This window comes from Phaseolus vulgaris, chromosome 9 (genome assembly GCF_051622355.1).
Source record: "Phaseolus vulgaris cultivar YP4 chromosome 9, ASM5162235v1, whole genome shotgun sequence".
Lineage (NCBI taxonomy): Eukaryota > Viridiplantae > Streptophyta > Magnoliopsida > Fabales > Fabaceae > Phaseolus > Phaseolus vulgaris.
In genome coordinates, this window is record NC_143506.1 from 37,129,182 (window position 1) to 37,140,541 (window position 11,360).

At 25.2% G+C, this 11,360-nt stretch overlaps 1 protein-coding gene across 1 annotated transcript; it reads left to right on the plus strand.

Moving 5' to 3' along the window:
- Positions 1–114: 114 nt before the first annotated feature.
- On the plus strand, positions 115–11,360 carry LOC137822442 (uncharacterized). Its single transcript, XM_090295716.1, has 10 exons — positions 115–217; positions 8,894–9,045; positions 9,185–9,300; positions 9,440–9,520; positions 9,596–9,698; positions 9,942–10,016; positions 10,498–10,594; positions 10,721–10,813; positions 10,893–11,077; positions 11,200–11,360. Exons 1-9 carry the CDS (start codon positions 115–117, stop codon positions 10,913–10,915), a joined length of 843 nt encoding a protein of 280 aa, XP_090151842.1. The 3' UTR covers positions 10,916–11,077; positions 11,200–11,360.

Consider the following 11,360-nt stretch of genomic DNA (forward strand, 5'->3'; position numbering starts at 1 on the left):
CTAAATTATTGTATAGTATATTTTTAAAAAATGTTACTAAAAAAGTAATTGTTTTAGAAAAACATTAACATTTTGTATTAATTGTAATTTAATGTTTTCCTCAATGTTTGTAACATGTATTACTCAATGCAGTCAAAAGAAGGGTGTTCAGCACCTTCTGCCGAAACGCCTCGCCGGTGTTGGAAGCGCTTAGGAGAGAGCGATTTATGCCTTTCGGGTGCTCGTGACTTTTATTGAGAGGAGATGATTTGAATTGAATTTGGGATTTTAGAGATGATTTGGGAGCAACAACAATGGTTCGTTCTTGTTGATGGAAAATTCAACACGGTAAAATAATAACTCAACCAGAACAATAAGCAGCTAATAATAATTTTTCCAACTTGCAAGAATCTGTGAGGAACAATAACAAATAATGACAACAACAAAAATATACGGAAGGAAGACAAAACACAAAAAATTTTAAGGTGTAAAACCTTCTCAACGTGAAGTCAGCCAATCAAGTTCTACTATAATCAAAATTAAGGTTACAAGAGAGTCTCAAATCACAACACAAATTGTGCTCAATAATAAGCTAAATAGCAAGATAACGGGATGAAATAGAGAATAAGAAATCAGAAAATTCACAAAAACCGCAGCTACTGTACACGGCCTATAGGTCATTGTTCCGATGACTTGTCAACAATCTGAACCGTCAAATTGAAGCACCGTGAGTTACAAACTTGCTGACAAAATCTCAGTCCGATCCAACTGTGGACGAAGCAACAACAACGATTGGACAAATTTTCCGTCCTAAAAAAACGTTGTTGCAGCGTGAGACGAATTTCTCACTGCTCAAACAACTTTTCAAAGATCCGAACGATCAGATTGAAGTAACATAAGTTATGAACCTGCTGAAAAAACTTAACTCGATCCAACGGTTCGACGGCGGCCAGAAGTTTCTAGACGAACTTCCTCTCTTCACTCTTTTCTCCTTTTCTTTTCTTTTCTCTATCTACTGAGAGCTCTCTTTGTACAAAAAATAAAAACCAAAAGATGATTAATATTGAGTTGGGCCTACACATAGAAAGTGAGTCCAACCCCAATATTTCTTCAATCCTCCATCTCTTCTTTGTTTCAATTTTTTCATTCAATCTATCCTCTACTTCTGGTTCCTCCACTCCAAAATCATTAACATTTCAAGTTCTCCAACCAAATTCTTCATTCCCTTTTTCTAGGGTTTTCTTTGATTTTACATGTTTTGTTGAATTGTGTGTATTTGTTGGGTTATTGCTATTTACTTTTATGAATGATCCTAATTGAATGATGGGTGTAAAGTGAATGATGGAGCAGTGTGAAGGACTTTGGTCATTGTTTGAGCATATTTTCTTTCATATGCATAAAGTAGCGTTGTCTTTCTTGATGCGACCTTCTTAATTTCAATATTCTTTCTTTCGACATTTTGTTGGCATGCCATCACTCTCTTTTTTATGGTTTTCACTATCCTTTTCAATGGCACGGTTAGACATAACATTTATTTGAACTTTGCAAAGTGTGTAATTTGTGTTAACATTGTTCTTGTTAACATTGTTCATATTATTACCTCAAAATATTCCTTCTATGCATTTTAAACAGATTTTAACATTAAGCCGCACTTAATATATCAAACATCAAGATAATATAAAGATATTATTATTCTTAAATTATTTTTAAAATTATTAAAATTTTAGTAAGTATAAATTAACTGTTTGAGTTATATCTTGAAAAGTTTAATTTTGTACGTTTTAGTTTAGGTTACGATGAACATCAATATTAATGGACACAATTTTAATCTATTAAATGAAATATTACTAGTATGATTTATTAAAAAATATTTATTTTATTTTAAAAGAAACTATTTAGTAATATTTGTTAAATGTTGCAAAAATATGTGCATTAGTAACATTTATAATGTTGCCTTTCATGAAGAAAAAAAAAATTAAATCATTTTAGTTTTTTTATCACCAAGAAATAATAAATAAATATGAATCACTTAAGGGATGACCTAACCTTTATAAAAAAAAAAGTAGGACCTCACTCCACATTCTATCCTAAACTCCCAACAAATTCTTATTCTAAAAAACAATCAAAGAGATCTACTCTTGGAGTGTATCATCACAACAAATTTCAAAATACATACAAACATAAAGAGTTCACCAAAAGTTAGCCTCCAACAGACATTTTTTTTTATTTTTAATCCCCTATAAAAAAACACAACACCTTAATAAACCATAAACACAATAATGTAAGTAGCAGATACTCCTATTACAAAAATCTCTTTACTCCATTCAGATAATCAAACTGCCTACACCAAATCTAAAAAACACACATAAATATTCAGTAGGTCATTCTTGATACTAGACACAAAATCATAGATATCTCCATTGTGGGATTAATTACCATTATTTTCACAATCTCAACCATTACTATGCATGTTAATTCATTCTATATATTATACCAATGGGTTAAATCATGTATTGATGATGTAATTAAACTATACATATTATATATATATGGTCTTTTACTAATTGTTTGATAATCATAAAAATGGTTTGAAATAGATTTACTATTAGACCAAGTTATTATATATCTTCATCGTACAGAATGGGAAGGAATATTGTGCTAACAGTAATAGATCTTGGTTAAATAAGATTATATTTATTAATTATATTTTGTTTGATTTATATGATTTACGTTCATATGATAAATTGAAAAGGGATTTTGGCGTCATATGAACTTCTTAATATAATGATGAAAAATTGAATTTATAGTTTAAAAATTGATATGAAGATGTGACACATAATAGTTTTTGTAAAAAGTGAGATATTTAAAAAGGTTAAGGAATATTGTAGAAGGTTCTAGAAGTATTAATGTTGTCCAAAAATTAAGTATGCACTAACTTAACTGCTAATTGCTTATGCTAGAGCGATTAAGGTAGTGCGTGAACCTAACCACCTCATTGATATGTCACCATTTTGATTTTGCTTATTTTACTTAACTCGTTCTTAGAAAATTTCTTAAACACTTTTCTCACCTTAAAAATAAACGATTTATCCTTTATTTAAATCATAACTTATATGAATGATTTTCTTGTATTCTTATAATTTTTTCAAGTCACAAATAAAATTTGTACTTATTCTTAGTTTGATATATTTTTTCTTGGATTCTTCTAATTTTTTCAAGTGAAAATCAAATTTTTTTCAACTCACAAATAAAAGTTGTACTTATTATTTTGTAGTTAGCATCATCACCACACCACCATTTATGGTTGAGAGGCAACTCTTTTTTGTAGGGCATGCTCATTCTATGAGTTGTAATCAACCCTAAAGAAGGATTATGTGGCTGGTTTTATGTTCATCTTTCTTTGGGAAAAAATAAGCATCCAATGCATCAAAGGGAATGTCTATATATATTGGATTCTAGCAAGATAATCATTTGAGAGTTTGAAAATAATAAGAGAAACACTTTCATACATTATGAATGTAATTTTTACAAAATTTAATTATTTTTATTTTATGACATTTTGTAATATAATAATTGTATCAATGTTGTCTATCAAATCATGTTATTGAAAAATAAATATGCATAATTTATTTTTCATTGTAAAAAAACAACAGTTTTTCGACAAAGACATAATTTTGTGTGAACAAAATATATCATTATAACAAAAATCACTAAATAAAAATTAATTTTATAGACAAAAATTAATTAATTACGTGACTAAATTAGAGACCATTTTAGATAATAATTTTTTTTGTCATAGGTAGGCATCACTATGCAACTTGACATCTCAGTTATGCTGACACTTCAAATGATAACACTCATTTGCCAATACATGAAAAAAATAATTATTAAAAAAAAAAAAGTTTCTATTTAATGATTTTTGTGATAGAATATTTTAATATTTATCATCCTAAATAAGAGATGAAAGGGGGTTAAATAATTTAGTGATTATTTGGTATGTATGATATTTATACTTATATATAAAGGAGATTCTCCATTACAACCGTTTTTTTGGTGTACATATTTTTTTTCTTCGATTCTACCCTTATTTAATATATTTCATTTTATTAATACAATGAAGTATTTTTACATTTCATATGAATTATTTAAAAATAAAATTATTTTTTAATTTTTTAAATTATATTATTGTACAACTTTTACATGACATATTTACTCTTTCCTTAATTCCTTATTTTAAGATAACAATAGAAAGAAAGAGAGAGCATACTCTCACACATTTACACACAAAATCTCACATATCAAATAAAATAACTTTTATTTTCAATCACTCTCTGCACTCCATATTATTTTTTTTTCAATTTTGATTTATCTAAAATTATTTTTGCATGTATATTTATTTTTTAGAATTATAAAAATTGAGTAAAAAAAATGTAAATACATAATCGCAACCGCACGCATGTGATTCATCTAGTATAAATAGTCAATAAAATATTTAAATATTAATAAAAGGACTAACCATATCAATCGTTCACATATTTTGGTTTTACATCGACGTGAAACCAGTGCATATTTTATACTTTAAAAAATGTAATTTAAAACAAAAATATTCTAATATAATTTTGGTTTAGTTAATTTTAATTTTATGATAAATTTGATATTCAATTAAGTTTTTATTAGAAAAATTCATCTATGAACATCTAAAATTCTTATATTTTTTAATTAAATCTTTATCCTTAAATTTTATTATCAATTAGGATAACTTGTTATTATTTTACATAGTTATTATTTACATGTTTCCATATAAAAAAAATAGTTGAATTAAGTTTTAAATTACTCGTATTTTTAACTAAGTTTCTACTAAAATTTTGTTTTGCAAGTACCCAAAAATCTTTATATTTTCAGTTGAGTTTATACTATCAATTTAAATGATAAAACTCTTTGAATTTATAGTCTCAATTAAAACACCACAAAGTTAAATAAAAGAAAAATAAAGTTCTAAAATTATATTTATCCTTACCAAATATTATTGTGTTGTATCTTGATAGGATTTATTTGATTTTTATTTTAATATTTATTTTAAATGATTATTGTTTTTTATAAAGATAATTGAAATTTCATAATGTCATTCTTTTTTATTGTTTAACTCCATAGTCTTGATTTCGTCATCTCAATTGATAACATTGACTCAAATAAAAAAAAATAAAGAATTGTTTGAATACTCTATTTAACAATTTTTTTAATAATACTAAATTGAAAATACTTAGATTTATTTAATTAAACTGTTTTTTTACTTTCTCAGTAGAAACACTTAAATAATGACAATACAAAAATAACGATCACATTATTTTAGTTAATGATAAGATAAGATGATAATAACCTAATTAAAAATTAAAAATTTAGAAATATTTAAAATTTAATTAATTTTATAATTTAACGATATGTATCAAATTAAGAAAGCAGAAAGGAAAGAAGGGAATCATGTTTATCTCTATTTGCTATGCATTTATACTTTCGAGAAAATCTAATCTATTCCAATAAATAACATTTATTTTGGTGCACATTCTTCTATGTGATATAGATACTTTTTCTTGCAGTTTTAATATTTAAGAAAATTAAATTCACTAATATTATTAGTTTTTAATAAAATATAAGAATGTTTTTAAATAAACTATATCCATAATGTATTTATTAAAAATTAAATTACTCTAAAATATTGTTTATATTTATTATCGAGTTTCTTTTATGCTTCTATTATGTATAATAATTTTTCCCGACATCAATTATATTGTTTAATTAATTATTTGGTATTTTAATTGATTATATTGTAATTACTTACATTTAGATTTATTAATGATCGGTCAACTCTATTTTTAATTAATTATTAATGATAGTTTTATTTTTCTTTTTAAAGGTTCCTCACTTAAGTAGATTTTGCTCAGGTTTTTCCACGTTTTGTATTATTTTTAATATATATTAGGCGTGACTCACATGCTCCATTTATTAAAGAAAACTAATATTTATTCAAAACTATAATATAATATTTTAATTTGATACATATTTCTTTCTTTCCTTGTTTTGTTTGTTTTATACGGAACTGCGTACTTGCATTCAAATTTTAATTTATGTTCTATTTAGAAATTTTTTCTTAAATATTAGTCAAAATATTTTTTAATTATTTATAGGTATGACGTTACTAACAAATTATTAAATATAATTAATTTAAAAAAAAAACTAGTCAGTATGAATATTATTTTATAAATTAAATAATTATTGATATTTAAAATAATTTTTTTGTTAATAAAATTTTATAAAATAATTTTTAAATTATTACTTATTATTAGTTACTAATTATTTTAAATTATAAATAATTTTTTATTTAAATTAATTATTAATTTAAAATTTAAAGTAATTTATAGTTAAAATGATAATTAATGTTAAATATTTAAAAATATATTTTATAAACTTTATTAATAATAGAAATTACTTTTAATTTATTTAATATAATGATTAATTATTTTTATATTTAAATTTATTGATATTTAATAAATTTTTAATGTATTATTAATATTTATTTCATTTTCTTATTATAATTAATATGTAATAAAAACATAACTTAAAAGATTTAATATCATGAAATCTTTTCATTTAAATTTCGTAAGGTTCAATTAATATTACTTTAATATTTAAAACTTATACAATTGAAGACAACGAAAAGGCTTATCTCAATTGATTGAGAGGTGGCCCAGTAATTGTAAACTTCCAAATAAATACGAGTTTGACAATTTTCAATAAATAAATAAAAACCTTAAAATTGTAAGAATATATCATTGAAGAAAAAGTCCTTTTTATTCATAACATACTAAGGGACTCAAACAAAATGATAATCTTAGAAAATTTCCAATACAAGGATCATTATCGTAGTACTAAATTTAAAACTTATAAGAATTTTTTATTAAATTTTATCGATATAATATGAGAGAATTTTAAATTTAGAACTATGTATATTAAATAAGATTTTGAGTTAAAAAAAAATTATCTTACAAAGGTTTTATTTATATTAAAGTGGAAATAGAAAATTATGAAAATGTTTATCTTAACTCTTGTATTAGAAAATAACTCAAGATCTAAAAACTGATGTTATACAGAAAGACTCCGATAGTAAAACAAAATTTCATAATTATCTAATATAAGTATAATTGTCTTTGATTCAAGATATGAATGTTAAAAAAAAAATCCCTCCAAAATATTCAAAGAAGCAAAGGATCTTTTTTAATTAATATTAACTTAATTAATATTTTAATCAACAATCTTTAAGTAATTAATATCCTAGGTATAAAAAAAATTCGCAGGGATTTTAAATCCAGTTATGACGGGCTTAATGGAACAGAGGCATGGGCTCAATGGGCCTAGTTTATACCATACAGTGTACCTTTTATAAAAAAAAAAACATTATTCAGCAAAAGTGTTTTCGATGTTTCTTAGAAAAACTTATCAATCACTAAAATTAAACTTGTATCATAATATAAATTATTTACCATAAATATAAAATACAACTTAATATAAAAATATTGATTATTACAAATGTTAATCAGTGTAGTTTATATATAAACTATTTAATTATTATAAAATTTATTTGTATAAAATAAATACTCATTGCATAATTTAAAATACTAGAATACATTTAAGTGCTAAAAACACCAACAAATCAGTCATCCAAGTGAAACTAAACTCAATCTTTTTAAATAAAATCTTATTTCAAGGTCTGTGGATGAAAAAATAATAATGACTACTATGGTAAATCGATAAGAAATAGAGTAAAAGTAAGTGAAAAAATAAAATAAAATAAAAACAATGGCAATTTGAAATTTTTGATGATATAACTTGATTATATTATTATTAAATATAACATGTTTCTGCTTTTCCTTCAACATTATAGGTAGAAAAAAAAGGGTTAAGATCCACCATTTTCCTTTCCCCTTTTCCAAACTGCTTCGTTTTCTTCTTTCATGTCCCTTCTTCTGCCTTCTACACAATCAAATTCACCAAAATGTGTTATTTGAGAGAGAGAAAACAAATAATTCACTACAAGAAAAAAAAAATGTAATAATAACTAATTTAGAAACTAAAAAAAATAGTTTCTATAGAAATCAATTTAGATACTATTTTATAAACTAAAAATTATTGATTACTAAAAAGGTATCTATTATTAATAAAAATTATAATATAATTAGATACTATATTTTTGGTAGTTAATAATAAAAATAAAAATAAAGTTTTTTTTGAGACATTTTTTTAGTCTCTTGTTAAGATGTAATTGGAAACCATTTTTTTGTCACTTTTAATTTAATTTAGAAACTAATTTTTGATCTCTAAAAATAAATTTTATAAAAATTAAATTTTATAAAATTAATTATTAATTTTTAATTTATAAAATATTTTAAATTAATATGAATAAATTTACTAAACTGTTATTTTTAGTATAATATTAAAATAATTAATATTAATTTAAAATTACATTTAAAATAGTATTTTAATCTTTTAATTTTATTTAAACATAAAATTAAATTAATTATAAATTCAAAATATTTTTTAAATTAAAAAAATTATGAATTAATTTAAATAGATATACATACTTTTTAAAAACTTATTTAATTTTTTTAAATATGAGAAAATATTCTGCAGTTTGAATTTCTAACGCTATTAGAAATAAGTACATTTTACTAATTTATTTAGAATTATTTTTCTTATAAAATATTTATAAATTTTATTTCAATAATAATTTGCAAGAAATTATTACTAATTTATTTTATTTAAGTTTGTATATATTTAAATGTTTTTTATATATTTTTTTAGAAAAAAATACTTTTTCTAAAATTCTACTTGATAAATATTTTTTTCCTCTCTTCTTCTTCAGTCGCAACCTTCCTTCACTCCACTCTCTGTTTCCTTCCTATTCACTCTCAATCTCAATCTCGTTCCTCTTTCTCAGTATTGCTTGTTCTTGATTTCACTCTCAGTCTCATTCAATTGGTTTGTCTCACTATCTTGTTCTTTGTTCAAATCCAGGTAAGTCTCATTCTTCTTCTCCACACTGTCTCCTTCATCTACTTCACTCTCAGTTTCGTTATTCTTTATCACTGTCGTTCTCGTTCTCAATCTCGTCCAATTGGTTCATCTCACTGTCTCTTTCCTTGCTCAAGCTCAGGTAAATCATTCTCAATCTCTATATCTCGTGCTTGCGACTCGGAATATTGTCGGTGACGGTGCTCAAACGCAATATGATCTTCGGTGTCACAGGCTTCAAGTTGTTCGCACAATTAGGTATGGTTTTTTTATTTTGATTTTATTTTTAGCAAGTTTAATGATTCTCATACTAGAGTTTCGATTGGGGAAATCTTTGCCCGTATACCTAATTACATATTGATAAAAATGTGGTAGGTTCTGTATTCATGCTTGACAGATGTTTGACATCTTTGTTGTGGGGAGCTATAGTTGATCGCATTGGTCGAAAACCCGTAATACTTGCAGGGATCATTTCAGTGTAAGTATACATGTTAATGAACTGCATGCTTAGCTTTGAAGATTCCCATAATTATCAATGCTTACTTCATTTCAGTGTCATTTTCAACACACTATTTGGCCTTAGCAAAAGTTTTTGGATGGCTATTCTTACGAGATTTCTTCTCGGATGTTTCAATGGTTTTCTAGGACCAGTGAGGGTATCATATCTTTAACTCCTACTATTTCACACTTTCTTGTTTTTTCCACCAGTACTTGGATACAAATTTTGAATGCATGTGTTGATTATAACTTCATTCTCTTTCAAACTTTCATTTCTACATTTTCTTGTCTAACTACTTTATTTAACAAGCCTATGCCATTGAACTTTTTAGAGAAGAACACCAAGCTCTAGGACTGTCAACTGTAAGCATCACTAACTCTTTTACATTGTTAATTCTTAGAACTGCATTTCCACAACAAGTCATGTTGTGATTGGTTTAATAATTGGCCCTTCATTGAGAGGCTATTTGGCTCAGGTACTATTCATATTCTTAGCCATCTGGAGTATAAGATAAATCTTGCATAAAGCCTTGAATTTCCATATGTTTATAAGATGAAATGTTTTGAATTGAAAGTATTCTGGTTTTCTGAGAAGGTTAACTGCTGAAATTCTGTATTTAATTGTAGCCAGTAGAGAAGTACCCAAATATTTTTCCAAAGACTTCCTTTTGGGATAAGTAAATGGACTTTCATATTCAGTTTCTGTTTAAATTGCTTTATCATTTGGACCTATTTAGATAAACTTCTCCAGAAAATTAGTTTATGCCTGAATCATTTTTATAGAAGCTAGTACAAGAAAACTTTTACAAATTAGATTAAGAATAATCTGATTTTTGCTTACTTATTATGTTTTTCTTTTTTATTTTATCTTCCTATAAGTACTCATGGAGAACTTTATCCAAATAAAATCTTAATGATGTGCTGATTTTTATTTTCCAAACATAAATCATTTTGTAGGTTTCCATAGTTCTTGCCCAACCTCATAACATCAGTATTTGCACTGTTAAAACCATGAAGAAGGGAGAGAAAGTGATTTTAAGTGTGAAGCCTCAATGTAAGTTGTCTGCTGATGAATTTAAGTGTAAATGCTTGTAATTCTTAATGTGGATGATAACCTTGTCATTTTATGGATTTAAAACATGGTTCTGATGTTTCCTTACCTGTTTTTGCATTCTTGTAGTGAAAGTAATTGGTAAGCTACAAGATGGTACTTTGTTTTTGAAGAAGGGTCATGATAATGAAGGGGAGCTGTTTGAATTCAAAACTGATAAGGGTAACTTGAAAAAATGTCTCAATGTTTTTCCCGATTCCCACTAAATTATTTATTAAGCTAGCTAATGTGAGTGTTTTAGGATTGAGCATAACAAGCAATTGATGGGTTTGACAAAGCTATTTTGATTATGAAGAAGGGTGAGGTGACATTGTTAACTGTTGCGCCCGAGTATGGTTTTGGCTCATCAGAGTCTCAACAAGAACTTGTTGTGTTCCTTCTAACTCCACTTTGTATTATGAGGTTGAGCTAGTATCATTTGAGAAGGTAAGTTAATAAACAATCAATGATTTACAATTCTGCACTCATCTTGTGTTTCAATTTTCATTCTTTCATTCCTTTATCCATTGTTTGCGTTTGTTTCTTACTGATTTGTAACAATCTTTCAGTTCTAGCTTCCAAGACCGTCCTTGATTTGTTCCAGCCCAGAAGCTTGTGAGCTGCAAGTAGGCACAAAAAATGTAAATTCAATCAAGATAGGAATAGACTAAACTTTCTTGTACATATAACTCATGGATATTAACAAAAGTTGAAAGTAGATTTCAAACTA

Bases quoted from the DNA above. Each gene is read 5' to 3' on its own strand.
- LOC137822442 (XM_090295716.1), top strand. From the start codon at position 115: ATGTATTACTCAATGCAGTCAAAAGAAGGGTGTTCAGCACCTTCTGCC. The intron at 9,521-9,595 runs GTAAGTATACAT...ACTTCATTTCAG, and splicing joins CTTGCAGGGATCATTTCAGT to TGTCATTTTCAACACACTAT. The intron at 10,814-10,892 runs GTAACTTGAAAA...TGAGTGTTTTAG, and splicing joins TGAATTCAAAACTGATAAGG to GATTGAGCATAACAAGCAAT.